The sequence below is a fragment of the Glossina fuscipes genome, unplaced genomic scaffold (genome assembly GCF_014805625.2).
Source record: "Glossina fuscipes isolate IAEA_lab_2018 unplaced genomic scaffold, Yale_Gfus_2 59, whole genome shotgun sequence".
NCBI classification, from domain to species: Eukaryota; Metazoa; Arthropoda; class Insecta; order Diptera; family Glossinidae; genus Glossina; species Glossina fuscipes.
The window spans coordinates 622742-646641 of NW_023998431.1; the positions used below are offsets into that span (position 1 = coordinate 622742).

The following is a 23900-nucleotide window of genomic DNA, read 5'->3' on the forward strand; positions in this document are numbered from 1 at the left end:
AATTACTCATTGCACTCAGTCTTAATATTGGGCGGCAGCAAGTTTCATAACTTTACGGCGTTGATAAATAAAATAGTCTCGATGATCTTAAATACTTGTGGTCTGGAAGAATCAAATTCATCGTACGTCTGGATCTGACAAACCGGATTGTCTCAAATAGCTGTTTTAGGGTACAAGTATAAATGAACTTACGGACGAAGATCGCATTTCGCCTATTAGGAAACGATGATAAATCGGAATTTAAAATTTTTTGTCGAAAACCGCGTAAACGTATCTTAACGTTTGAGACACAATCAAATCTGCCGTATATGTTGACTCCATACGATATAAACGGCTCGATCGACATGATCGTCAGCACTCAAACGAGAGTTCATTGTAAACCCAAGACTGGCAACCTGGTCGACAATATCAAACACTGCCTCACCACCACTACTACATACACGCAAACAATAAATACGCACTATTTGAAAACTCATATTGCAGCGGTTAAATGGTGTGTGTGGGGCCGCCTCGTTAAATCCTCTAAGATGAAAGCTGTGCGTAATGCGAAGAAATCGACCGAACACCTGATCTTTAATTGGCGCAAATTTGAGTTTGTCAGAAGATCATTGAACTTATTTACAACATATAAGAACTTGAACGATATTTTTAATGTTTGTGCATTTCAGAGTTTTCCATTGTTTAGCTAATGGTCGCAATGTCACACTTCGTTTAAAAGTTGGTACTTCCTCCTACGAATCCATTGGCTTGCCTTGCTTTTTAACAAATACCTCTTACAGGATTTTCGAAACATAAAAAAACACTTACTAGTCTTCCATTTCGAATTCATCTTCCTCTTCCTCTTCGAATGCGTCACCGTTCTCATAATCACGACTGTTACTAGGACGCCGGTCTACTCTAGGTTGCACTCGCCTACCCACGCCTTGTTGCTCCTCTTCCTCTTCGTCGCTTTCGAATTCCATTTCATCGATATCACGAGGATAATAACGTTCTTCAGGCATTTTTTTTCACTTTTTTTACTTACGGTATGTATGTGTTTGAGAAAGTCACAAAATTATCTTTTCTATACCCTACACCACTTGCGATACAGGGTGTATTAAGTTAGTGCGGACGTATGTAACACGCTGAAGGGCTTAAAATAGACGAACCTTTCATTATACGGATCGATTCAAAATCGTAATCTGAATTGACCTAAGCCTGTTTGTTCGTCTATCCGTCTGATACCTGTCCATGCGAATTTGTGTTCAAGCTACAGGTCGCAATTCTTGAGATATTTTAATGAAATTTAGTACAGAGCGGCGTTTTGACCCAAAGACACACATTATTGAAAATGGTTCGGATCATACCTTTTTTTCGACCACTTCCCATATAATGCCCTCCTCTAAAAAGTCGTTATATGGACAAAAATTATAATTTTCAAAATTTCTCGGCAAAAGTGGCCAAGTAGTAGTAGTGTCTCGGCATTCTGAATCGGTATCAAAACGTTGGACCGGTTGAGGCAATTTTTGAACCCCCTCTCATATAACGAAAACTGAAGTTCAGTCAGTTGCCAAATTTGGACCATGTCGGCCTATTTTTGGATCCCGCCCTATGTGAGGATTAAACTTGTACTACGTTAGGGTGTCGTTTGAGCCCGCTTCCCCATAAATACGCACATGAAAAATATGGCTTTATATAGGAAAAAGATATAATTTTTGTGTTCTATAATAAAAACAAGATTTACGTTAGACAATGTGGTATAGGGTATTTAATGGTCGGCCTTGCCCGACTATAATATTCTTACTTGTTTCTTTCTTTTTTTTTCGTTTGCTTATTCAAGGAAAGAGTTCTTTTTTTATATCTCGAAATCTCTCAAAATCGTCAAATTCTTAAAGAAAACACAATTTTTTTTTAGATAAGTGTTTCAACGAATTAATATTCACATTTTCAAAAGAGTCGACTTTCACATAAGCTTTGACGATACAATTCATATAGGGTTTCCTTTTAAATACAGGATAATAGGAGGATTAATGTCAAATATTCAATTAATTAGAGTACACAGAAAAACAAAAAAAAAAAACACAAACACTCTACTACAAAGGAGACGTACGCAGAAATGTTGACTGAATTTTAATTATGAGCAACGTTAACATTACACCTCGTAGCAGAAAAACAAGCCGTTTCTTGTAGGGCTTCTAGTGAATACCTTACTAATTCAATTAGAAGATTGACTGACATTCCGCCCGCGCATAAGCGAAACATACAACTGTGAAATGCCAATATATTGTTTATTTCAAATTATAATAAAAAAATTAAATGTATATACATAAAATCATCGAAATTGCCGAACATTTAAGTATATAAAGTAAAATTTCCCATTTGATATTTAAACTTAAACTTAAGATAGAAATTTATTTAAAAAAAAAAAAAAAACTTTATGCATTTACCTCCTTTCCTACAATTACGCAGGCGAAACGGAAATAGAATTTCTTATTCGGTTTGCCTTTGACAATATGATACATGTCAACGATAAACGGAATGGAATATATCAAAATAGAACCCCCGTGAAGTTTGGAGAATGCATTTATTACTTTCGCTTATTGTGCACATTTAAGAAGCCATAAAAACGATTGAAATCGAAATTCTTAAATTTAATCTATTTAATGATATGCTAATCTTTCTTAGCTTAAAACCAGCAATGCGAACGACAATCGCTTTAAGAAGGAATCGTAAAGCACCTAAAGGGAACCCGGTATAATAGCCTGCGGATAATAAATAAAACTAAGCAAGAAAAATTTCAGCAGATTACGTCATCTTCAACATCTAACATCACTTTCGACGTTTCGAATTTTGGATGAGATATGTGTTCAACGTTCTGAGCTATATATATATAGCAAATTCTGTTTGCTCTGTTCTGTTCTCGAGCCATCAAACCGACCAAGTACAGATATAAAAAATTCACCAATTAACAGATAAATTTCGACCTCATAGAAAGTCGAGTTGAAGATCAACTCGCTGTTGAGATTATTTCCATGATCTCTACCTGCGAAACATAACTGCGCTTAGAAGTCGATATAATTCGAATATAAGTCGAAGAGACGACGCCAGTGTTACAGAATTGATCCCTTTGCCCGCCGACGCAGGTATTGCCAAAATTAGTAAGGACATCCACAACTTACATAAGCACATTAGCATAGATAAATGTCATGAAAGTGCGCAGATTCCAAAAACGCGAGAAATTTTCTTGAAATACACTTCATTGAATTCCATAATGAATGAAGTAGAGTAGTAAGCGAAAAAGTCCGGCATCTCACATATATGTTAAACAAGAGAAAGCATTCAAATCCACGACAAATCGAACGTAAAGAATCCGGCTGATCGTTTAAGTGCAACGGCATCGACAACTGTGCGGAACTGCTTTCGGGCAAACCCAATTAATGCCCCTCTTGTAAACACATCCGCAAAAGTGAATCTTAGAAATGTGCATCTCTGTTAAAGAAAGGGGAAAAGGTAGAATAATAAAGAGTTTGAGTTGAGCTGCTGAAACAAGGAAAAGCCGTCAGTAAGGACCTTCATCGCAATTCGAAATTCCATAAAAACGTTACTTTAATAAGAAAAGAAGAGAGAACAACCAGTTCTGTTGTTATCATTTGGAGAAATCGAGGAAGATGCCAGAACTGGCCAGATAGTTGCGTGTATTTCCTTTTTTGGAAAAGTGTACGATCGAAAGCCTTTTCATTTATATCCTCTTTCACTTTACGACGAACTGAGTCAAACTATGAATGGACGACATTCGCACATTGTAATGTGCTCTGGGGCGAGACAAACAACAAGGCTTCATCGACTGTAAAGCAATAAGTAAAAATAAAGTGCTACAGCACCTATCAACAGCTACTAACAATTGCCACAAACCCAGGGTACATCCACTGACAATTACAAAGTAATTCATTAACAAGTTTTTTGCTGAAGCCATGGCCATGACAATAATGATATTTTCATTCATTTATTCTCATGTAAAACTAAATAATAAACTGTGAAATAATATTACATCCGCGTAAACGCAATTATCCATATATTTTGGGTGACAAAAGAGGCAAAACTATAAAAAAAAAATTTAAAAAAAAAATTAAAAAAAAAAAATAAAAAAAAAAAATATTGGAAAATTGTTAACAATCGAGTGTAAAGAATTTTAATAAACGAATCACGTTTTACGAAACCATACACAAACAATCACAAATGCTAAATATTTAGCATTAAAAACAAAAAAAAAAATAAATCTCTTAAAATATCCCAGACTGCATAGCAAAAAATGAAAACCAAAACAAAAGAGAAGAACGTGCTTGAATTCAAAACAAGAGATTTAAAAAATATATAAAAAAATGTCCGATTAAGTCATTCAATCTTTTTCCCTTTTGCAGCCATTAATACTTACATTATAACGTAAATAAGTAAAAACCAAAACAAGAAAACGTAAATAAATGTCTTATCAATGCAAACGCCTACGTAAACGTATGTGTAGGTATATATATGCGGCGTTTCTGAATTGGCGCCTTACCAAAATTTTTGTTATTTTCACACGCCGTCATTAGCAGATCTATTTTTTTTTCGCGTACTTTTTTGTTCATATTTTTGCTAGTAAATAATTCAAGATACTCCTATTGTTGTTCAGTTCATGGGGCAAACGTCTCCATAAGCATGACGAAACCTTTCAAGTAGATTTCTGGTGGGAGTCGTCGAAACATAGTAGTAATGTTTTTGAAAAAGGTTTAAAAAAATCCTAAGCTGTGTTCTGTCCAAGCAAACCGCGAACTTGATTCTTCCATTCTAATTTATCTCTTCTATATTTTAGTTCCTCGATAAGAATTTTTTAAATTTATTATATAAGAGCAAAAGAATATATATAAGTATTGTGCTTTCTCTTTTTGCTTACCTTTCTTTATGAATCGGCTGGCTGTTAGCGCTGTTTATTCTCTTTGTGTCTACTGTGCCGGTCAAGTCATTTTGGCGATAATTAAGTGCTGTTACCGTGGAATTAATGTGATCTAAAAACACCGAATCATGAATGGGACCAAGACGTTGATCGATAACCGAGAAATGTAAACTGTTAAGCGGTCCATTTAGTAGGCAATGCAATGACGGTTTATTCGAATCACTAGGTAGCTATAAAAAAGCAATGACACCAAATGAAAAAAAACGTGATATAATAATTTAAAAAAAAAGAAGACACAGAATGTTAGTACCTTAACTTTAGACGACGTAGTAGGTAACATGGATAAATTTTGTAGATCATAAACCATCAAAAATAGCGCGTAAGTATAAACAAAAGAAGAATGACTTAAAATTTTTTTTTACGCGCATATGAATTGTTTATCTGTCCGATTTCATTTATAAAATAAACAAACCTATGAAAGAAAAACTATAAACAAAAAACTTAAGGGTGAAAAATAACTATTCGCAAGCAATGACGTTCAACTTTGTAGAAATATATTTACTTTTCATTGTTTCCTTATAAATGCAATATTTAGCTAATAAACTTTAAAGTACATCAAAATGAATGCAATGTAAATTAAATATTGACATATTTAGCTTCTTTCATTAAAACGCATGGCGCTTCTTATTCCATCAGTATAGAGCAAAAAAAAAAATATATTTACAATGAATGCGATTAATTAAATGTTACATAAATTATATGATTTCGTTTGAACTGCATATTGTATTATTTTTAATATTTCTATTAAATGCACTTTTAATTAGACCATTTTATGATATAATTTAATACTTGTCCGAATACTGTATAGATTATGACAAAAACATATAAGCAGCTGTTTTAAATTATCTGAATTGAAAGTATTGATCGCATGTAAAGAGAGCACCAAGCGAAGAGAATAGCAGCCAATCATATTCACCATTAAAGAAATTAAACTACATGATCATGTTTAAAAGTACTATATTTACCACAGAATCAGTAAATTTTGTAAATAGTTTCAAGTGGGCATCCCTGATTTAACATACCTGTCGTAATTCTAGGGAAAATGGTAATAATTATTTAAAAATTTATTTATGGCAATGATAGAAGGGAAAAAACGCCGTATCTCAATTGACGGCTAATATAAGAACAACCGAAGACTTCTTTTAACAATTTTTACAAAAGAATTTCCATTAAAATACAAGCGTAGCTTTATTGCATTTGCTTTACAATAAAATAAAAGTAAGAATCGTGTGATTAATAGTAGTGCATTTGAAATTTCCGCTTCTTTTGTTGCAGAGGAGAATAAAAATAAAAATTAACGCTTGACTAAAGCAGTACGCTTTTTCTACAATTTGTCACGTTTAATCTGTAGTGTTGAAAAAAAGCAAATATGTCGCATACCATTCTATTGGTGCAGCCGGGCAACAGACCTGAAACGCGAACATATAGCGATTATGATAGTGTCAACGAATGCATGGAAGGTGTTTGCCGTATCTACGAGGAGCATTTAAAGCGTATTAATCCAAACACACCCACCATTACGTATGATATCAGTCAGCTCTTTGATTTCCTTGACCAATTGGCTGACATTAGTTGCTTGGTTTATCAAAAATCGACAAACACTTACGCTCCCTATAATAAAGAATGGATTAAAGAAAAAATTTATGTACTGCTAAAACAAGCAGCTGGTAATACAGACTGATGTAGTAGTTTAAGTAAAAGAAATCAATTTTAATATACGCTATCATAACAAAATCCCATCTAAAGAAACGAATTCATCAATACGTAAAGTTTGAAAAAACTAAACCGAAATTAATGAAATGTTATCAAAAATCAAATACTTTGGATGAATCTGGAGTGTGTTTATATTATTATTAATATATATTTCATTGCTTTTTGTTAATAATGAATTTCCACGCAACAAAATATAGAACTTATGTACTTTAGTTGTTTTTCATACTTTTTCAGCTATTTACAAAAATATGTAAAACACAATCTAACTTTTACACTTTTGACGAAGCGTTTTCTTTCCTTCTTTTAAGTTTAACTATAAATCTTTGTTTATACGATTTTCATTTTTTGTTTGTAAAACTAAATACATTTAAAAATAAAAGTTTATGTTCCGAACGAATTTCCTGTAAGGAAGAAGTTTCGGTACTTAAATTAACTTTCTGCGTTTCATATTATATTAGAATTCAATTTTACTTTATTGAAACTTGTTTCTAGCATTTGCAATGAATGCAGAAAAAATTGCATATAATTACATTTTAATATTCTCAATGTATTGAACTATTAAAATATTCCTAGGTTCTTTTTCCCAGCTTTCGAAATGCGTTCTTTCGATCAACCAAAATAATATGTGCGCAAAATATTATTGGATTACTGCAAACTGCATGCTCCATCGGAGCAGTTTGTAGGCGATCGTTTGTGTGATTCAAAACTTGTCATTTGAAAGTGATGCAAGAAGAGCACGCGAAGTGGATAAATATTCGAATTGAAATCTCCAAGGAACGTTAGGAATTTCCAAATACCTGAAAATTATAAGATGAATTCAAGAGCAAAGGAATTCGTTTCTATCAGAATTGAAGATATATCAATTTTCGAATAATTCTTTCCAATAAAGTAAAATATTGATCCAAAGGTATCACGAATACAATAAACCTGCGTATGGAACATCCAAGAATTGTCAGCCATCACAAAATCGAATGTATGTGTTTTATGTGAGCTGCTTTACACTCAAGCAAGAGTATAGCACTCCACATGTTCCACAAATAGGAATTATCGATCATACCAAAACAATGACTTGACATTTTATACCACAAATCGCTCAATTGGGCAAAAAGTGTCAAGTTTCGCGGTGGTAATGTGCCCCTCAGAATTACTCGGCAAATTCAAAATTATGGAAAAGCTTTCACCATCTTTTACAGAGCTTGTGGCCATCAGACAGCAAGTAAGCCTTACCAAATCAGGAGGAATTTAAAGAGTCGTGGTTGGGTCTAACAGCAGACCGGCCCTGATCCTAGGCAAAAAAAAATTCCCCCAACATGTAGCTTTTTGAAATCGATGATATGTTAACTACTACTGACATCGGTGTATGTCATCTGGCCTGGATTCCTGATCATTATGGCTTTCACCTAAATACATGGGAGAGCTGATCTTTATGCTTGTCAAGCTCGGCTTAATCGAGAAATTCCCTCAATCAAATATTCCCCCGAAGACTCGTTTCGTCTAATTCGAAATAACATCATGCAAGACTGAGAAGACAAATATGCATGAAATAGGAAGATCAAACGAAGATGGACACTTCTACAAGCTCTACCTACCTACCCTATCATGACCTTTAGACATCTTTCCGGTGCCAACTTTATCACATGAGAGGTGAAGGTGCTCAACACACTCATGTGCGATCGTACATATTATAAAGTTGATTTAAATGTGCTCGGATGGACGTCATCTGACGGCTGAACCTTTTAATTGCACTTGCAAAAAATATAACAGAACTGCCCTCATTACAATCGCTGACTTGTGTTCCTAAGTCAACAAAATTATAAATAAACTTTATCTTATCAATCCCTAAAACAATAATTCTTATACGGCCATAGTTCGACGTCAATATCCTTGACTAAACTCCAGAATGGACTTCTAGAAGATGAATAACTCCTAATCAAGAATGACTATCGAATCATTAATAAGTTAACAAGAAGCATCACGCAAAAGCAAAGCTTTTCATCTTTACGGCTGCTATCTACTATGTACCCTCATATTGAAAACTCATCACGTTACTAGATATATTGGTCCATTTGCCAGCAGGCCTAATCCATTCGTCTTTAACATACCAAAACAAAGGCGATTATTGTTAGGTGTTTGCAAAAATTTTGATCAGTTTTTTACTTGAAAAAGGCATATATTATGGAAAATTAGTACAATATATATTAGTCAAAATAGCTTCCTTCAGTTTCTACAACATATCACAATATTTTTGGCAACATGGCGATATCGTGTCGAAAGAACTTATATTAGGTTGGCAGCGATCCGCCTACAGACCCATTTTCGCACTTCTTCAGCTTTGCGGACCCGCGCGCCAAACGTAACTTTGAATCCTTGTATGTCTGACGTATCCATTTACGGCATTTTCTTGGAAAATTTCTGCAGCATAAAAGGCCCTGCTATTGCAGTCTTGCTCCGAAGGAATTCCTTAAAGAAGTAAAATGCCTTTTTAAAGTCGACCAATGTCATCGACCGTCAACCGTAGCACTTTTTACACTTAACATCACTCGTGGTACAAAGGTGTATGCAAAGAGGACAGAAGGGCTTAAGATAAACCCACTTTTTTACTATACCGACTTATGGAGCATCACTTTTTGAATCAATCTAAGCTTGTTTTTCCGTCCGGCTTTTCTTTTATTCAATCTACGGATCGCAATTTTAGAGATATCTTGAATTGGACACACCGACGTGGTTTGGTCCAAGGACGATCGCTGTTGCAAATGATTTGAATCGAAGTCTTTTTATTAGTTTCTTTTTACAAAAATCAAGTTTGTATTACGTGGATATTGCTTACGTCAATTTTAAACTCAAGGTGATCACAATGCTAGACATAACAATACCGTTTCAAGTGGAATGTAGTTCAAATAAAGACCGTATAAGCCTTGAAAACAAATTTTCGAAATATAGTTTCAAGCACACTCTTGATTCTCGTGACATTATAAATGAATTCAATTCCGCCTATTTATTGCTGAAATTGCTAGGGCCACGGGAAGAGGATAAAAAAGTAGGAAATCAGCACATAATTGCTTTGCTTTTATTCTGCACCATTTCAAACCGATTCGTATAATTAAAAAAGTGTTTTGATAATAGTGAACGAACTTCTTTCACGTGGAACTCTCAGATCGCCCTGGAACGTATTCGTATCATGAAGTTTTAAATTGACATCTGTTAAGGATTGACAACTAGAGTTTTTTGCCCACGATGAGATGGCGACTATCAGTAGATTAGACTTGTCTTCAGGTTTAACGGATCTAAGCATATGCTATGCGTGCTATGTTTTAAGTGATATTAGAGACCGTGAGCGTTAAAGCAAGCCGCGTTCAGGTAGTTGAACAAAAAGGAACGACTAAACCTACCAAGAATTTTAGAATTTTTATACTCTATGAGTTTTCGGTGCGTTCCGTTAGGAGTGACAAACGTAAAAGCTAACTTAGGGTACTTCCGTCGGGCAAGGTAAGTAAGAAACAAGTAGGGCCATGACCGAACCTTTTACACCCATCACCTATATCCTGAAAAGAGGTTTAAAAAATGCAGAAGAACCAAAATTTCGTACTCTACAATATTGGATGGGCGCGGCTGAGTTTTCCTATTTTCAAAATAAAAAAAAAAAACTTATAAGATATATGTGCTGCACTAGCAAGCAAAAAACCCAGAAAACAAAGGTGGTCACAGTTTTTGACGCCTAAGCGTATGGGCGTTGCGGGCGTATCCTTTGACCAGTTCGGGTCATTTAAAAACTCTTTTGCAAATTTATAGGTGATGTCTTCAATTTTGCAAACGAGCGAATGATACCACACAGTTGCGCAGACGAACATGCTTAGGTGCATTCCGAATTTGAAATTGGACAAGAATTTATATACTTTGTGACGTTTTTGAAGCATGCTTGTAGGTGTTGCGTTTCAAAGGTGTTGAAATTGAATTTTAATATACCATAATATTGAGTAGGTGTGGTAAATTTTTCCTGTTTCTGTTCAGGTATTACATCATCGGCCATAAAATATACGGTAAAATTTTTGCGTATTGTTCTGCTGTGCTTTATGAGTAGTGAAGAAAAATCAATTTTTTATTCCCTGTGATAAACAGAGGTGCTTTCAGTTTACGCGGTACTTAAGGCCTGTCCTTTAATCGATAAAGAACTTCTAATGTTTTGGCAAAATATTAAGGCGATATTGTCATGTTTCCAAATGGTAGAAGGCTTACTACGGACACTACACCGATGGACGGACAGATTGAAGGACACGCGGGCATGCTTAATCGATACAGATTTTGATAATGACCAAGAATATATACACTATATCTGTGATATCTGAAGTGTTCTTCTGGATGTGGCAAACGCTTGGACGAAGTTAATATACCGCCAATCTTCGGTGAAGAATGTGAAAACGTTTCAAATGCTAGGTTAAAATTAGAGAGATTTTTAAATTTTGTTTTAGTTTCTACCAACACTACTACTACTACTCATGTTTTAATGGGAGTCGTTAATTTTTTCGCCTATCAATCGTTATGATATCATTATGAACAGCTACGACCAAATATAATTTCAGATAGTTATTAAATTTTGAAATCTTGTCAATGAAAAGAACCGGGTACAAATGCTACAAAAGTAATTGTAGTGAACTAGAACTTGTAGGGCCTTAAGTTGTTGCGAGATGCTGCACTTTTGTAAGGCAAATAGATTGTTATGCATGAGAGCTTTCACGAAATTATCCAACCGTTTTCCTTATTCTCTTCCATCTATAAATATGTTAATATGACGATATATGCATACATGGGAGAGCAGATATTCTGAACCACGTTTAATAACAACATTGCTTAAAGGTAATATACAATTATTTTATTAATTATACTGTTTCACTCTGATGAATATATTAAACTCAAGAGATGAAAGATTGCTTATGGGTTAGGCATGATTAGGTATTGAGAAAAAGACCCACAAAAAACAATGTACAATTGGACCGTTCTACTTGACTCCAAAAAATGTACACAATTTTCCTTGGGATGATCTAAATTGAATCGAATATTTCACTCCGACAGTTTGTTCGTTTAAATCCGCGAAATGTGCAGATAAGTGTGCGAAGAATAACGATCCGGACGGAAAAACTTATATATATTCAGGGAATGATTCTTAACCGATCGGTATAATAAAAGGTGGGTCTATCTTCTAAGTCCTTGATAGCTCGGGCCAAAATTAATATACCCCGTATCGTAAGTAGTGCAGGCTATATAAAGTCAAAAGTGTCTTTTTCATCCATCGGATAAGAATGGTGACGTCAAATTGCGTCTGCCACAATATCCGCGATGATAGATGATTAAAGTCACTTGGAAACGCGCGCTTGTCAAATATATACACATTCAATATGGACCTTCCGAAGGATGTTTTATGATGTAACAAACAAAAGCAGAGATCTCCTATGCAATTCAATGTAAAATGTGAATTGATAAAGCAAATAACACGCCCATGGTAACCAAAACAATTTGCATTTTTTAAATTTTGTTATATTTTGTTATTGTTGGTTTGGAGCGAGGACTACCTCGAGAGGTACCAAATGTTCTTACCTGTCTTCGCTTTGCTATGCAATATGTTGAATGACTGGTCTTCCAAAGAAACGTCGCTACGAAGTATTTACAAGAAATAGGTAAAAAAGAATAGTCGGTCAGGTTGTGGGCTTCATTCGGACATATTAATATATTTAAAGATCAACGAGTACCCTACATTTGCCCAGTGATTTGCTGCCCTCTCAGTTTACATCTTTCATTAATGAGAAAGTTTGACAAGCTGTTAAACGTTCAGGATCCAATGATGATCTGTTTTTAAAAAGGATTTTATTTCGGCTTCACTTCTACAGTAACCATGCTCATCAAGGCCGATCATGTTTGGCTACTCATTGCCACAATTCTAATATCGACCTGTATGCTAATGATGCTCATATGTATTTTTCGCGCCCGCGGGATTTATAGAAGATTTAATTCATTGGAGCAATAAAGACTTGGATCGCGTAAGCCATTGATGATCTTGCTAAACTCGATCTTTGGCATGGTTTTAGGGATGTAGTTTTTTTAACTCAACTTATATACCCATGACCGAAAGAGCCCAAACGAAGCTCAAAATGTTCGCAGCACTTGAAATAAAACTTCAGTGAGATGTACATTCTCGATGAGCAATTTAAACATATTCGCCTCTCCGTTTGTATTACGTTTGTGGTAAACATTCTCCTGGGCCTTTAATACACAGATACCTGTTTAAAATTTGGCATAAAAGCCAGGTTAGCAATGAAAATAGGCCAAATCGATATAAACCCACTACTACTACAACATAAAGTGCAAGCACTTCTTTCTTCGTAAGCGAAATAATTGGCTTTCTTGGCCATTGATCATAAAAGATGTCAGTTTCCTATTTGGCAGAAATATGGAGTTTGCATTGTGTTTTTATTGGAAACGGGGCAACTCGATCCAAAGACACATAAACGTACAGAACTCCTCGGTCTTTCTTAGTGTTTGTCTCATTTATAAACTAGGAGAGTTACGCGGTAAAAATTTCTAGAAAAACGATAACATTCAGCCACGCCTCTTCGTCTTTTTTAAAATCAAGGTACGAAGCATAAAAGATGCGGTCACAGCCAAACATAATTTTCTAACTTGCCAGACTTCAGTTAGAGACAGAAAGTGGAAATTTCACAAGGTTCCTACTTACTTTTCACTCAACGCACTTTATACTTTATATTTCTCAACTATATTAAAATTTTATTAATAAGTACACAAATGGATTCCTTCCGCTTTTTACTAAAATTCAACTTTATGTAACATGTAATTGCTAAAAAGCAAATAAATATTTGCTTGCAATTCGCAAAACTTTGGAATTCAAAGAAAACGTATGGTTGTATATATGTATATATATATATATATATATATATATCCCTTTCTAGGAAATGAACTCAAATGAGTTTGATTATATACGGTCTCATTATGTTGAGATTAATATCGGCTCTAGATTGCAGATGATGATGGTTCCTGGATAGATGGATAGATAATCTGACATTTTGTTTAAAATTGAAATTAGGAGAACTATAGGGGCTTTTTGCGTATCTGCCATCAATAACAATAATGTCACTTAGTAGCCATTTAATAGCATGCTCTTCCATTCTTATCATTTGTATGTGCACGGATTCTGTCAATCCGTTCACGACGTCGAATTTTCTTAAAAGCACATTCTATGTTTTTATGTGAATATGCGCTATGATATACACACAAGTGTGTATGTGCGAAAACAGACCAAGCAGCAGGCATGTATGGAGCCAATGTCATATGTTTTCTTGTCATCGTTTATTTTGAAGAATTGAAGAATTCCGTGTTCTCCAAATACTTTGACGTAAAAAATTCAATAAAAATATTTCTTACCAAGAAATATGAAGAAATTTTTCGTTATTAAAAAGATATATATATTGTAGGTTATTGTATGGTAACGTAAACCGTCTTCCGTGATTTTACGTTATTTATTCAACTCATTTTTGAGATTAAGTTCGAATCACTGAATTGTGGTTATTACGATAGTCCAGGTTTCATTCAGAGGATTAGAAGATCTATTTACAAATTATTTTCAGGGACTTATACTGTCCGTTCGAATATTGCAATTTAACTCCCTTGATTCGACTTATTTTCGACTCCTTTTTTGACTAATCCCCTTCCCATTCGCTTTTACAAGCGTAAACAATTCCTTCGTATTCTTAATTGAACACTATTTCACTTAAACTCCGGCCGTCGGCTTTCACGCTTCGCTATTTTTTCAATCCTAATTTATTATTTTAATATTGGCTTACAATAAAGTCTTAAATTAAAAGTAAAGGAACCGTTGTGTATAACATATTCCTGCTCTTATTGAGATAGAACAAGCGTAGTTCTAAACGAGTATGTTAACTCTTTGTACTTCGTAGGCGCCGCTATTCCGCCATTTGCTATTAAAATTAAAATGCTCACAAAGTGTAGTTTGCTTTCACTGAGTACAAAATTCCGTGTCCAAAGTTGCTGTGCACTCTTAGTGAAGTTTCTTTTGAGAAAAAATCGAAGAAGGAGACTATTGGAAAAGGTTTGCGATCCGTTAAAAGGAGCATGATTTTTTATATAACGCAAAGACTTACAAAAAAAGGACAGTGTAGTGTGTTCTAAGCGGAAAAGTTATTCCGGAAAACATGAAACAACCGACTATTGTGACATATATCCAAGTAAACCACGGATGAATAGGGGAGAGTGCTTCTACAGATATCTCCCTATGCTGAGCGACAAAATATTAATTTCAAATGTCATTTATTTTATCACAAACTGAATTATTTAAATAAATGAATTAATATTAACATTAAGAAGATATATATTAATAAAACAGAAGTTTATTTTTCAGATCCCCCAAAGCAAAACTGTCTCGGAGCTGCTGCACTTTCAAGTAAAAAAAAAAAACACTCGGAATGCGAAGAGAAATATTTAATGAACACTTAGCGGAATTCGTGGAATATTTCTCATTGTTTTCTACGAGTGAGTTTTTATACCTAAATTCATCGCGACATTTTTAATCCGTTAATCCGTTTTTCCACAAAATTTCCCCTAACCGCGCTAAATTGTCCCATTTCACTTCGTTCCGTTCTATTACAACGACGTAAGTACAGCATAACTGATTTTATCCTTTCTTTGCTCATGAAAATTCAAATCGTAATGATATTCTCATCTACTTATTTTATTTATATACTTATTAATTTTATTCTTCCATATCATATATGTGACTTATTCTACACGGCGTCTATATATATTATGTTATTATTATATTATTCACATACCAGAATTAAACAATTAGCTAATTCTAGCTAATGAAATTTGAACTGTTTTTTTCGATATTTCCTATAGTCAAAATCGGCATGCTGTTCTGTGAAGAATTTCGATTTTTTGTACAACAAAAGTCTTAACATAGAGTCTAGCAAGTGACGTCCAGCACACTTCTTTTTAAATATTTGCATATATGATATATACTGAAAGGTACTTCTACGTATGTTCTTCCTCTTGCTTCTTTTCTTCGATATCAGTATCGACACCGAAGTTCTAACTACATACTTCGGAACCTATTTCCTATGGTTAAACGTCGGCAATCCAGTCTGCACTCGTTCCTTGCCGGCTCTCTGTTATTTCGTCCTGCTAATCTACAATTAAATAATGGGTTTCTTCACAGTTTCAGCTTGCACTGTCGAATCTACAGCGAAGTATCTTCATTGACAATAATCTTGCCATAAAACACTATTTCGTACACTATTTCCTAGCGAAGATCGAAACTTTCCGAAAAAATTCTCCAAGCTATCCTGGTTTAATTTTCCAGGCAATATAAAAATTACCTCTCCATGCATACTAAAAAGATCCTCTACAAGATTTATCATCAATGCTATTGTTATTACAAAACATTCAAATGTTTTCACTCCGATTTTATCTTTAACAACAAGGCCTCTCCAATATTCTTGTGCTTCCAATAATCTTGATATCTTTTCAGCTATCGTTTGATGAGAAAACTCCCGAGGAACGATGTTCTTCAACTTTGAAATATGTTATTCATCTTTTCGAGAAATTCTCTGACAACATTTCTAAAATATACCGATACCAGTACGAAATGCATGGCACAGAATATTATCAAAATAAACACAAATTAGGTATTAGAATTTTTGATAAGATTACGGAGAAAAACGAACGATTAACTAATCATTTACCACGGACGAAGGCTGCAGCGAACATAGGCGCGACTTGCTTGCTGAACTTTCCGTTAAAAATTTTATTGTACCGAAATCAGAGAAGAAAGTGCATAAGGTAGGATTAATAGCCAGTTTTTAATATTTCATTTATTTAATTAATTATTTAATTCTGAAATATAAACAATATAATAATAACAATATAATGTGAATAGACGTCGTATCGAATTTTCATTTATGTAGTCATTTACAATATGGAAAATTGGGTAAAATATGTCAAATATATAGGTGCGAGCAAATAAAATTAGTAAGTACAAAAATAAAATAAATGAATGGGATTAAGATAAGTATAATAATAAAAAATTTCTTCGTATTTCTTTATATGAAAATGTTTATTGAAATATGCCGAAGCACTTGGAAAACATGGTATTTAGAATTCTTCATTTTTGAAACGAAAATAAATTTTATTTGCTGCATACGTACCTGTTGTTTCGTCTTTTTTCATACATAAACACTTATATGTATACCATAGCGCATATTCACTTAAAAACACAGAAATGCATGTGCTGATGCCTTGCAAACGTTTGAGAAAATCCGAATTCATAAAGGGATCAACAAAATCCATATACATACAAATAACAAGCATGAAAGAGCAAGTTGACAAATGGTTACTAATTAATACTTTTTATACTAATGTTATTGATTACAGATACACAAAATGTCCCTAAGACTCTCCTAATCTCAATTTTGAACAAAATGGTGGAACGTGTATGCTTTTCGTTGTTTCTGGTTATATTTTTATTCTTCCATATATTGTGAACTAGTTGTGCTAGTAGTAATAGACGCAAGCCGAATACAAGCTTTTTATTTATATACTGTAATAGGTAAAAGAGTTCTTCATGCACGCCTTTTCAAAACCATTACATTAAAAAGAAAATATTTTGTTAAATGTGAGCGCCTGTCAATGGTCCGACCGCTTCCTGTCTTTGTACGGGCTAAAACGGTCTTTAGCGGCGAATTGCAGTCTTTTTCGAACTGAAATTTTCATAGAAAATTTGACGCTGCTGTACCGACACCAGATTATACGAACCTTTTTTATTATTTTATTCAAACTCAAACATTACACACAAGAAGATGATTTAAACTTAGATGTAATATAAGTGAATAAAATGTGCACCGTATTCTATCGCAATCTTGTCCGTATCGTATCGGGAACATGTTATAAGCTAACGTGAAATAATGTAAACCAATGCAATATGTACCGTGTTGCGTCGAAACCAAGTCTTAAGGTGCAAAATTGTATCATGAAATTTCTTTCCAAATATATCTGTATATATAAGCGAAAACGCAAGTTAAGTAAGTTAAGTCAATTTTCATTAGGAAGAAGAAAAAAAAAAAAATGAAAGTTAACATATTGATGGAATACAAAAACTATAAGAACAGATTCAAAAAATGATGATGAAAATGAAAAATTTAATATTTTGCTTCTTTTTTTCTCAAAGTAGGTTGAAACCATTCCGATTAACGATAAAATAAAAAAAAAAAGCAACTGAAACGAAATCCAGTGGAAATTATATGTATTTGACATTTATGAAATCATCTTATTTCAATATCGTGTTATAATATTTCCAAAACTTGTGTCGAAACTGTGCTGGACAAGTATCGTGCTGAACGAGGGACGCCCGCATTCTGTAAATGTTTTCATCTTTTGCTATACTAAGCTTTAAGTAAATTACGTTGTACAAAAAGCAATAAAAAAACAACCATATGGTAAATGAAAAAGTAGTCAGTTCAAGGCGAAGATATTTTTATGTTAAGTCTAATAAATGCACATCTACATATATGTTGGAAATTTGCTAGAAGCCTTTTTACATAAAGCACATATCCACCAAAAGTTGCAGCGAGTTCAACGCTCTTATAAAAGCCAGCATTTTACTTTCGTTTAAACAGCGGAGTCTCAAAAATTAGACCATCTAAAGAATAACAAGCTCTTAAAAGTTCATTTAATTGTCTCATTCATTTAATTCGTGCTCATCCAGACCGTATCATTTGGAATTAGCGAACGCAATTCTTGCCATAAGACTCAACATTTCCTGAGTCTACCATATTGAGAGGCGATATGTCATTAAAAGGGCTTTTGGTTTTTTTTTTTTCTTTTTTTTCGGGTAAAATCATAATTGACGAGCTTTGTGTTTCTTGCAAATGAAAAGAAAAAACTCCGTCAAATATTTGCTTATGATATCTTCAGTTATGTAAGAAGAAGCATTCTTAGTTATCGAGGTTAAAGAAGCAAGTTAATATTATAATGAAAAATGAAATTTCTATATCATACGACTTTGCAAGAGATGCGATTGAATTGCGATAAACTTAACTGGGAGCTGGCTTTACAAAGTAAGTATTGTCAAGGTAAACAAACCTGTGCGATTTAATTTATTAAATAATTCGCTGAAGTAATTAAAAATAGAATTTTATTTTTATAAAAAAAAAAGTAGCAATTATTACATCAACACAACTTTTATGATAACTGAATAGTATACAAACGGGTAAATAAATGATTGTAAAGAATACCTCACTTATGTAGCCTTTGCCGGTTTGTTTCAGTTTCCATTTCATATTCAATTTCCACTTTGCTTTTTCTAAGCGGACGTTTAGAAAATTTACCGAGTTGCGTCGCCGTAATTTTCTTGCTATTTGCCGAAGGTTTAGTTGACAGTTTGGAGGGAGCTCTTACAAAAGCATTAGCCGGTTTATCCTGATTTTATTAATTAAATGCATAATAATTTTAAAATTGTTTATTAAGGCAAACTTTTGTATTACTTTGTTATTAAAATAAACACTGTGTCATTAAATGCTATATATAAAAACAAGTTTAAATTTTTCTTTATACAGCGTTGACCGTGACTTTGAAATCAATTTTTTTTCTCCATTAATTAAAAATATTTGACCGCTTTTTAAGCTTAATAGATGGCTATTGCAAAGATATATATATATATATATATATATGAATGTATGTACATGTATTTTTTCGATTATTAGTTAAATGTGGATTCAAATAAGGATAATTAAATAATAAAGCTAATAACTCTCATCTTTCTTTTTACTAAATTTACATTTAAAAAAATTTGCACAAATTTTGCAATAGCTAGGCTTTTCATTTATCTTTTTCATTTATTTATTTATTTTTTTCTTATTTCTTGTAATTTAAGAGTCTGCAGACTCTTTCATTTCATTCACGTTTCCTTTCTTTGGTTAAACGGAGATAAACGCGCGCGCAAGCACATCGCAAACTGTTTACCGCATCAACTGTTGAATGAAATTCTTTGAAATTCAACAAAATACATAATACGTTGAGAGAAAAATCTATGAAATGTTTAGCTCATAACGACTATTGAGCACACAATATGCAGGTGAAAAAGAAAGATGATGAAAAAAAATAAATAGCAAACAATCTGCTTAAAACTAATAATAATGTAAATCTCTAAGCTAACTTTGGCATTTATCGTTTGTCTAAAAAGTACTTAGCCTTTATAGACAGTTAAAAATCGTGTATCTATTTCATTTATTCGCTTCATTTTCATATATTTTGGTTTTTGGTAGATAGTAGCTTGATCACCAGTTTCAGTACTTTTTAGGCAACGATTTAATACATATTAGCAATAGCTGACGCTATGAGTTTTGGAAAGTAAAAGCAACAACCACTACTGCTTACATAGTAGTAACAATAATATCTAGTGATAGTAGCATTATATAGCTAGCTAGCTGCTCGTGTGTTATATCATTTACACACATGTATAAAAGTGGAAAGGTGTATTTTCATGATGATTATTACTATTATTATTATTATTATTATTTGTTGTTGTCGTTATTGTTAATTATTATTGTTGTTATAGAATATATACAGCCAGCGCAAGATAAATATTATATATTATTAACCGCCATCGAAACAACAATAATAAGAACAATAACAATGCCTGCATACAAGTGCAAGAAAAAAATGTAAATCCGTAATTCTCAACCAAAGATCCGTATAGTTATTACTATTGCCTATTGTATCGAAAATATAAAATGTTTTCATAATGTCAGACTCATTTTGCTTTCTATGATTATTTATTATGGACGACTTTTAAAACCTAGTTAACCTTTCAATCGGATTTCTGTAAATTTCTTGACAAGTCAAGTGGCATTCAATTCCAAAATAGTCCTGTGTTATTAAAACAGAGGATAAATATAATATTGCGTATACACGCGGGAAAAAATTCAAGTCAGCAGATCTCCCTCCCTAATCTCTTTAATTTGTGGTCACAGCAAAACGCAAATGCAAGCTTTTAATAAATTATAAATAAATCGGCTTATTGTGAGCAAAATTGAATTAATTTCGATCTCAATCAAAAGTTGAATATAAAAATGAACGTTTTCTGAGTGCTTGGGTTTGAAATCGCCCATTTCAAAACTATCTTTACTATTGCATACAATCAATTTTAGTCTACAGTCAGTGCTTGTAAAACAATGGCGTTTATAGTATGATTATATAAAAAAAATGTTGGGAACTTCTACCACTAATTACAAAACCTTTCCACTGTAATCATTATTAAACGTTATATGCTCTCTATCAGAGAGATTAGATTTTGAATGTTAACTAGTTTTGAAAATTTTGTATATTTCCTTAATTGGTGCCACTGTTAAATCCTAATAAGAAATCCATGTTCGCCTTGAAAAACGAATTTTTGACATCCACCTTAAACAAATAAATCAATTGTGTATTCTTTTTTTTTTTTAATAGATAGAGGGACGAGTACATTTCTTAAGGTCCTGACTCGTTTTCAATTCACATTTGCTAAGAACCCATTCCTAATTGCTGACGTCCGTACGTATTTAAGTTTAACTTGCAATCTGGTGTTGATCAAATATATATGGGTCTATTGTGAATTTCTGAAGATTATCAACGAAATGACCGAATTAATATGCCCCTATAGCTCTATAGAAGATGATTATAAAAATATATTTCGTCATCAACACAATAATGTTAATTATTTAGCTGTTAATGTTTTGAAACTTTGAAATGTTTATTTAAATAATTATTGAAGTTTTATAAGTTACTGCGAAAGCTCTCTAATGTACATACGTATATATAAATATATATATATATATATATATATATAAATTTATTTTTCTAGTAACAAACGTTTCTGAAACTTCATCTAAATCATTGATAAAAAGATTGTATGGGTGTGTGTAAAACATTTCCTTATGAATTTTAAGGATTTTACTTCTATTAGGCGCCATGTCACAGTGTTCACTTTATCTAATATTAAGGACATTAGACTTACCTCAATGTCTGAAGTGCATTCGTCTTGTGACAGTTCAAAATCGCTGTTAACTTCAATTTCTTCTTTTTGCCCGGAATCACTTGCAGCATCTTCATTGTCACTTACTTCATCTTCATGTTCATCGATTTCCTCATCAGTGCTAGCTTCCACAAACTCTTCACTCACATGGTTCCGGATCAAATCATCGTTATTCATTTCGTGCTCCAATTCCCGTTCTTCTTCTTCTTCTACATCGGCTTCCATTTCTTCATCATCTTCAATTTCCTCGGCTGCTAAAGCTTTATTGAACGCTGTTTGAGAGAAATTATAAATATCCTGATATGTTCCACGTTTTAAGCGCTCTAATAGCTCCTTCTCAATATGATTATCGATTTTCGCCGCTATCAGTGCCTTTTGTTCTCGCCTCGCTTCTCTTCTTTCAATTTTGCGTGAAAGTGGTACTATTAGCTTTTGTCTACGTAGTTTCAATTTACGCATACGTATAAGGTACTGTGTAATTTTCAAAAATCTTTGCTTGTTTTTCGCTATCATATACTTGGGCCAAAACACCAGATTCTCGTTGATTTGCTGAATAGCTTTCTCGAAATTTCGAGATAATTTTACACGTTCCCATAATTTGCTGGGCATATGAGCACGTTCAGCAGTTTTCATATACAAATATATAATGCCTTTCTCTTCGCGCACAGTGGCATATTGTGAATTGGCTAATGGACAAGTGCGACGTGTACAAAGACCTGTTATATTGTATTCATTCCGGCAAAAAGTTCGTGTATCAGTTCTTTAAAAAGAAAATTTATATATAATAAAACGAGTAAACCAAATAATGAAAACAATTCGAACTTACTTGACTTTATGCGAACAGAATGACTTATTGATTATGCTCCAAACAACCTATATTTTCATTTTCAATTATAATTACTCCCTATTGTTGAAATATAATGTTATTACTTACATCGTCGTGCTGCATTCTCTTAAAAAATTTATTATTATAATTTAAAAAATATTATACATTAAGAACACGTGCATCACACTTTCTTCTTTATTATTATCAATAAATTATTCTTTCCCAGCTATCCTGCAGTGTGGCCAGATCTAAACAATTTGTTTTTCGAGCAGGTTTACTTAATTTAAATGTTTGCATGAAATTAACCTAGCAGAAATACTCTTGCTTTAGCATTTTTTTTATGTAATACGCTTCATTACATTTTCTATTCTATCTTAGTTTCATTTTTCTTAATTCATTCCCATTTATTATCAAACTAATGCTGGTTTCCATGAGATTATCAGTTAACATATACGAGTTAATTTTTCAATGGCTAGGTTGGAAAAATCATGTGTATGTACATTTAGAATTTACAGTATATAGGAGATAACATTTTAATCTGAAGGTTTAAAAGTGCAACAGTGCAATGAGGCGAAGTCGAAGACTATGCCGACTACAACTTAAAAAAGACGTCAAGTGTTTGTATTGAACTTATCAGACTTATTCGAAACAAAAATTATCTAAATTCCTTATTGTCTTAGTCCATTTAATCTCCACTAAACTAAAAAAAAAGCGTATTTACTGCAAACCTTATATATTAAATTCTCCGAGTGTTGAGTCCAAATAATGGACTGAATTTATTGGAAGAGCAGAGAGAGTACCAACTATTCACCCGTTTCACCCGGTGTTGCTCTTCAATCTAACTTCAACGAAAAAAAACGACCGTATCGAAAAATGTTATTTAACTACACCATTCGTGGTAGGACATAGTAACTTTGTGCGGTTATATACAACACCTGCAAAGACTTGATCAAGTCCGACCAAAAACGACAATGGCGATAAGATGGAGCAGCATCAACACAAACCTCTGAACGCGTTTGGTGGACTTCGGCTGCACATTTCTTCAAATAAACAATGATATTAAAAAATAATATTAAAAAATTGTTATTTTATGTAGGGAAAGATCAAAATCATCGAATTTAATCGGTTTTACGTGTAGAAGTCCCTGGCTAAAATTTTTCCAACCCCCTAATATAATAAGCAAAGTTGTGCTGAATATTTAATGGTAGGCCCTAGCTCCCTGTTATATTTTAGTTGTACATATATATTACTACCATTTTTTGGAATTGTAACTTGTATAATCATTTTTTAGCAGCTAAAAATTA

General features: G+C 33.2%; 3 protein-coding genes across 5 annotated transcripts in view; 1 reads left to right on the forward strand and 2 right to left on the reverse strand.

Moving 5' to 3' along the window:
* LOC119637282 (eye-specific diacylglycerol kinase) overlaps positions 1-5660 on the reverse strand; it is a 265570-nt gene extending 259910 nt beyond the window's left edge. The window contains exons 1-3 of the mRNA XM_038033204.1: positions 5472-5660; positions 5220-5395; positions 4910-5139 (exon numbers count right to left, since the gene is read on the reverse strand). Of these exons, the coding sequence (XP_037889132.1) occupies positions 4910-5139; positions 5220-5276 (287 nt within the window). The 5' untranslated portion in view covers positions 5277-5395; positions 5472-5660. The remainder of the gene's footprint in view (positions 1-4909; positions 5140-5219; positions 5396-5471) is intronic.
* On the reverse strand, positions 5056-22731 carry LOC119637283 (protein MAK16 homolog). Of its 2 annotated transcripts, XM_038033206.1 has the most exons (5): positions 22705-22731; positions 22597-22643; positions 21753-22530; positions 18994-19177; positions 5056-5139 (listed from the first exon to the last, which is right to left on the reverse strand). In XM_038033206.1, exons 1-4 carry the CDS (start codon positions 22717-22719, stop codon positions 18995-18997), a joined length of 1023 nt encoding a protein of 340 aa, XP_037889134.1. In that variant the 5' UTR covers positions 22720-22731; the 3' UTR covers positions 5056-5139; position 18994. The 2 variants fall into 2 exon arrangements, with proteins under 2 accessions (XP_037889134.1, XP_037889133.1); XM_038033205.1 differs by lacking the exon at positions 5056-5139 and having other exon boundaries at positions 18877-19177.
* Positions 5210-6967, forward strand: LOC119637285 (enhancer of rudimentary homolog). Of its 2 annotated transcripts, none has more exons than XM_038033208.1 (2): positions 5210-5288; positions 6245-6967. In XM_038033208.1, exon 2 carries the CDS (start codon positions 6339-6341, stop codon positions 6648-6650), a length of 312 nt encoding a protein of 103 aa, XP_037889136.1. In that variant the 5' UTR covers positions 5210-5288; positions 6245-6338; the 3' UTR covers positions 6651-6967. The 2 variants fall into 2 exon arrangements, with proteins under 2 accessions (XP_037889136.1, XP_037889135.1); XM_038033207.1 differs by lacking the exon at positions 5210-5288 and adding an exon at positions 6055-6187.
* Positions 22732-23900: the final 1169 nt, after the last annotated feature.

Bases quoted from the DNA above. Each gene is read 5' to 3' on its own strand.
- LOC119637285 (XM_038033208.1), top strand. From the start codon at position 6,339: ATGTCGCATACCATTCTATTGGTGCAGCCGGGCAACAGACCTGAAACG.
- LOC119637283 (XM_038033206.1), bottom strand. The intron at 22,531-22,596 runs GTAAGTTCGAAT...TTCTTTTTAAAG, and splicing joins TTCTGTTCGCATAAAGTCAA to AACTGATACACGAACTTTTT. The intron at 19,178-21,752 runs GTAAGTCTAATG...TAATAAAATCAG, and splicing joins AATGCACTTCAGACATTGAG to GATAAACCGGCTAATGCTTT.